The sequence below is a fragment of the Citrus clementina genome, unplaced genomic scaffold (genome assembly GCF_000493195.1).
Source record: "Citrus clementina cultivar Clemenules unplaced genomic scaffold, Citrus_clementina_v1.0 scaffold_2, whole genome shotgun sequence".
Taxonomy (NCBI): Eukaryota; Viridiplantae; Streptophyta; class Magnoliopsida; order Sapindales; family Rutaceae; genus Citrus; species Citrus x clementina.
This window is the reverse complement of record NW_006262688.1, coordinates 11780220-11786069: the sequence shown is the minus strand read 5'-3', so window position 1 is coordinate 11786069 and position 5850 is coordinate 11780220. Positions and strand designations below refer to the sequence as shown.

At 29.4% G+C, this 5850-nt stretch overlaps 1 protein-coding gene across 1 annotated transcript; it reads left to right on the top strand.

Annotated features, from left to right (window-relative positions):
• The first annotated feature begins 274 nt into the window (after nucleotides 1-274).
• Nucleotides 275-2726, top strand: LOC18051349 (40S ribosomal protein S27-2). Its single transcript, XM_006446829.2, has 4 exons — nucleotides 275-374; nucleotides 1694-1795; nucleotides 2181-2209; nucleotides 2297-2726. Exons 1-4 carry the CDS (start codon nucleotides 372-374, stop codon nucleotides 2421-2423), a joined length of 261 nt encoding a protein of 86 aa, XP_006446892.1. The 5' UTR covers nucleotides 275-371; the 3' UTR covers nucleotides 2424-2726.
• The last annotated feature ends 3124 nt before the right edge of the window (nucleotides 2727-5850 follow it).

Below are 5850 nucleotides of genomic sequence, written 5' to 3'. Positions count from 1 at the left end.
TGCAGATATAATATTTTATCATAACTTAAAAATATAACTTTACCAATATTCTTTTATATGAATGGCAAACTTTATTAAGAAAGAAAAAACGTGAAGAGTGAGAGCAATAATAAAAAGCTCCCCTCATCTTGGAATCACAATTTTTACGAAGCCCATATGATGCCCCAAGAGGCTCGGCCCCAGAACAAAGCAATAAAACCCAGCTAACGGTCAGGATCCACAAATGATTAATCCAACGGTGAAGAAGAGAGCAATTCCTATTTTTATATAACCATCTTAATTTCGTTGCAAGCCTCTCCGCCTCCTGAGTTACTCTTTGCAGCTAGGAATTTCTAGGGTTTCCTCCTGGATCTCGTGTAGCAATAGCAAGCATGGTGAGTTCATATTTCATATTTTATGATGCTTGTGTGCTTGTTTTATTACGAGGCTACTATTTTGTATGTGTTTTGTTTTGTTTTTTTTTTCTATTGATTCATGTAAATCAACTAGTTTTGGGAATTGATAAAATGTAGTTCTGATTTATCCGATCCATATTCTGTTCCATCTGTATATTCCGGCAGAGCATATCGATATCGGCGAATTTGCCTCTTTATTAGGTTTGTATAGGTTGGGCGCTTTAACCATTCAGCCATGGATGTTTGCCTCTTGCGTTTTCATCTCTCTATCTTCTGGGTGCTTGTCATTTAATTGATCTATATGTTATTCTTTAAAAGAAAAAAAGCAATTTTTTTTTGTTTTATTTGTTATATTTTATGATGTTTGTGTGCTTGTTTTATTACGAGGCTACTATTTTGCATGTGTTTTGTTTTGTTTTTTTTTCTATTGATTCATGTAAATCAACTAGTTTTGGGAATTGAAAAAATCTAGTTCTGAGTTATCCGATCCATATTCTATTCCATCTGTATATTCCGGCAGAGCGGCGAATTTGCCTCTTTATTAGGTTGGGCACTTTAACCATTCAGCCATGGATGTTTGCCTCTTGCGTTTTCATCTCTCTATCTTCTGGGTGCTTGTCATTTAATTGATCTATATGTTATTCTTTAAAAGAAAAAAAAAGCAATTTTTTTTGTTTTATTTGTTATATTTTATGATGCTTGTGTGCTTGTTTTATTACGAGACTACTATTTTGTATGTGTTTTGTTTTGTTTTTTTTTTCTATTGATTCATGTAAATCAACTAGTTTTGGGAATTGATAAAATCTAGTTCTAGCAAGAATAAAATGTCCATATAGTTTTTTTTTTTGGTTAGGCGATGTCTTATCTTGTTAATTTTCAATTTTCTTTGAGATGTTGACTAGTGATAGGTACTCTCAAATTGTTTGTCATATCTTAAAATTTGTATATCCTTAGCTTTTGTGTGTTATATGATATATGGTATATTGTATGTACTACAAAAATTTAAGAGTCAGTAACAAAAAACTTGGAGGTCTAACTGAGAATTTGAGATTTGTGACAAAAAATGAGGATTGTTGCACTTAGCTTACAGTGGCTATTTTCTAGACTTTCCAGTTCTCTGCAAAGAGTTTAGCTACTACCATACATATATAACATCAATAGAAGCACTAGATTATTATGATTGTTATAACCAAAAATTAACTTGTAAATATAATTTTGTTTTAGTGTTGATATTTTTCTTTCTTTTTTGGTGGGTAATAATGTTGCTTCTTTGTCTTTTTATTTGTGAATGTGAATAGGTTCTCCAAAATGATATTGATTTGTTGAATCCTCCTGCTGAGCTTGAGAAGAAGAAGCACAAGCTTAAGCGGCTTGTTCAATCCCCCAATTCCTTTTTCATGGTAATATGCCTTCTATTAAAGTTCTATTTGTTGTTGTTGTTGTTGCTGTGTTAGTATCTTCTGTTAAAATGGTAATAGGTTTATTTTCCAATTCTTGCAAAGGTTGGGATATTGTAATTCTAAAATTTTTATTTCAGGAAGGACAAAATCTCTAATTTCTTGTTCATAAACAAATTGTTCATAGAGTAACGATGATAACAAGTAGATTTTAACGATATAGTATTTGATTTAAGATTAAATGTTTGTTACGGGTGTGAATTCTATCTTTAAGTCATAACCTGTGGAGCCTTTTTTCTTTCAGCTGAGTTTGGTTGGTTTATTCTTTTTCATATTTATTCTATTTGCCGGACTGACTGCTTTTTCCTTTTTCACATTATTGGTGCAGGATGTGAAATGTCAGGGTTGTTTCAACATGTAAATATCTTGAGTTTTTATTTATATTTTCATTTAAATTTATAAATAGATATCGACTCTCACTTTTTGGTTTGTCTGTAAATGCAGAACAACTGTTTTCAGCCACTCTCAAACTGTTGTGGTTTGTGGCAACTGCCAATCCGTTCTGTGCCAGCCCACTGGTGGTCGTGCCAGACTCACTGAGGGATGCTCGTTCAGAAGAAAAGGTGACTAAGTGTTGCCTAAATGATAAATCTTTTCATTTTGGTTATGATGTATTGAGTTTGGTAGAAGGTTTAAGGTCAGACAGTGTTTTAACCTTTTGTTTCAAATTTAATTTACTCGATGTAGTGGATGATCTTATGTTTGAAAGAAAATATTTTTAAGTGAATGTTTTTCAATAATGTCATCTTGATTTTTTACATCTTGATTATCTTCATGGACTATGTTGTGTCCATATATGGATAGGTAAACATAAGTTACCCAACCCTTTAGGAAACGGCATCTGTGCTGAAGTTTATGAATGAGTTTTAGGATCTCTGTTGACAGTGTTGGACCGGCTTGCATCTTTTAACTAGTACCCAGTATAATTAGTAATGTGCATTCTGTATTAATTTGAGTTTTGTGAATTACAAACTTGTGTTCTGTTGTGGCCGTTACTCAGGTTATCTTTGAATTTATGTGATTGTCCAGGCACTGGTAACTCCTTTTATGATAGCCAACGTGGATGAAACAAATTTGATTGTGTTGAATTTATGACTGTCAAGTGTCTTTATGCCTTTAGTTCAATGTTATTCTAGTCCTCAAAAATCTTTATTCTTTCAAATCTGCAAAATTAAAATTAAGATGTCAACTGGGTCAATATAAGTTGAAGGACCAAAAGAAATTGCTTGGTACCCGAAAGAATTGGTTAAAGGCTTAAAGCATTAAATAAACTAAAAGAGGTTTTTACCAAAACATGCAGTAATGAACCCTAAAAAACCAAATGACGACGAAATCTTAACAATAGCTGTATCTATCAATGTATTTGGAAGTTTCTTCGGAATTAAACAAATTCTCACACCGTTTTCATTCGATTTTTTACGTACTCCTCATTATTGTATAAATTATAACTCATAATTTTTAGGTCTCAAGTAAATATCAATCATAGCCCATACGCAAATTGTCATTGTCATTGTGTTGTTAATAGACAACAAACAATGATATCATCCATACTAGCAATAATAATATAAATATATGAGCAGTGCTAGCGTCAGTCGCCTTTGGGAGCGACTAACGCAGTCGCTGCTTCTAAGGGGGACAAGTGTCCCTTATCTTTTTTGTACTTTATTAAATGCTTTTGTTATTGTTTTAGTTTTTACTTGTAGCACGGATTATTAATTATAGTCCTTGTAACAGTTATAATTTTATTTTTACCCATACAATTGTAATGAAAAAAGTCTTTTGCCTTGACAATAATCTTTATTTTTTATGCTTAATTATTATATTATTATTTCTTTCAATTTTTTTGAAAAAATTATATTTATTTAAAAATTTAAATCGACTGCAACATTTGTTTAACATGACAATTTTTTTCACTTCAAATTTTATTTTTCTGAGATAAGATTTAAAATGAAACACCAATGCACCATTATTATTTTTCAATTCTTATTTTAACCCCTATCTTTTATTATGATATTTACAAATAATTTGAGATGAATGTCCTCTTAATTATTAATGGAGTGAATTTAACTTATTTTGAACTTAAATTTTGATTTAGATATTCAAACTATTTCGTATAATTAATTTAGTATATTCAAATAATTTTTTTATTATAAATATCAATATTTTTGTTAAGTAATTTAGTGACTTAGAGTAAAAAATTATTTTTACTTGTACAATTTGTTTAATAAATTTAATGTATAATAATGACTCTATATGTTTTTTATTTTCTTAAGAAAAAGATTAAACAAATATATAAAAGGTGATTGTATAACAAAAGTATTTTATCTTAGTTTTACGAGGCTCCAATGTAAAATAAAAATATTTAATAAAGTACAAAAAAGACAAGGGACACTTGTCCCCCTTAGAAGCAGCGACTGCGTCAGTCGCTCCCAAGGCGATTGACGCTAGCAATAATAATATAAATATGAGTCATCCTATAGTACAGTGTTGTATGTAATACAGCCACTTTAATAGTAAAAAGGCAATTTGAACAACTGGTATTTTACCGGTTGTTCATTTAATAAATTTTTTAAAATTATAATTTAATACAGAAAAAATAAAATAAAATGAAAAAAATTAAGAAAATTTATAAATATTTAATACAAATAATATTTGAGTGAGAAAAATATTTTTAATTTTAATAAAAGTTAAAAAAAAAAGTAAAATACTTATGTCTCAATTTTTTTGGTTATATATCAATATATTAGGTGGATGTTCCAAGTTAGTTTTACATTTCCAAATTTCAGTTAAACTTTCTCACTAATTGGTTTGCTTATTTCCACTTTCCGATCCATTAGTTTTATGTTTAATATTCCTACTAAACTCGTTAAATACTAGTATTTTGGGTTAATTTCCAATTAAATTTATTTCTCGTTAGTTAAGTTTCTAAATTCGGTTAAACTTTCTCCCCATTTGGTTTATGTGTTTCAACTATTATTCCACTAGTTTTGCGTTCAATATTCCAATTAACTTGGTAAGATTTCAATTATATGGGTTAAATATCAATATTAATTTTTTTTGTTTTATTAGTCACAGATCTTGGTTATGCCTTTTCATTTATAGGTTCATATGTTTCAACTTATTAGTCCACTAGTTTTGCGTTTGATATTCCTACTAAATTCGTTAAGTACCAATATTTTTGGTTATATTCCGATTAACTTTCATTTTTCGTTAGATAGTTCCTTATTTTCGTTGCACTTTCTCTCTTAATGGTTCACGTGTTTCAACTAATTATTCTTCTAGTTTTGCATTGAATATTCCCATTAATTTCGTAAGATTTCAATTATTCAGGTTAAGTACCAAGTTTGTTTTCGATAATTTTATTTTTGGTTATGTAAGTCTCTAATTTTGGTTATAGTTTCTCATATGTGGGTTTATACGTTTCAATTATTTTTCCACTGGTTTGCGTTCAATATTCCAATTGAGTTGGTAGGATTCCAATTATATGGGTTAAATATCAATATTAATTTTTTTTGTTTGATTAGTCACATATTTTGGTTATGCTTTTTAATTTATAGGTTCGTATATTTCAACTTATTAGTCCACTAGTTTTGCGTTTGATATTCCTACTAAATTCGTTCAATACCAATATTTCAGGTTACATTCCAAGTAACTTTCATTTTTCGTTGGATGAGTTCCTTATTTTCGTTGCACTTTCTCTCTTAATGGTTTACGTGTTTCAACTAATTATTCCTCTAGTTTTACGTTGAATATTCCCATTAATTTCGTAAGATTTCAATTATTCAGGTTAAGTACCAAGTTTGTTTTCGGTACTTTTATTTTTGGTTATGTAAGTCTCTAATTTTGGTTATAGTTTCTCATATGTGGGTTTATATGCTTCAATTATTTTTCCACTGGTTTTGCGTTCAATATTCCAATTGAGTTGGTAGGATTCCAATTATATGGGTTAAATATCAATATTAATTTTTTTTTGTTTGATTAGTCACATATTTTGGTTA

Excerpts from the sequence above, each read along its gene's own strand:
- LOC18051349 (XM_006446829.2), top strand. Across the intron at positions 1,796-2,180 it reads CCCCCAATTCCTTTTTCATG|GATGTGAAATGTCAGGGTTG; the intron begins GTAATATGCCTT and ends TTATTGGTGCAG. Across the intron at positions 2,210-2,296 it reads TGTCAGGGTTGTTTCAACAT|AACAACTGTTTTCAGCCACT; the intron begins GTAAATATCTTG and ends CTGTAAATGCAG.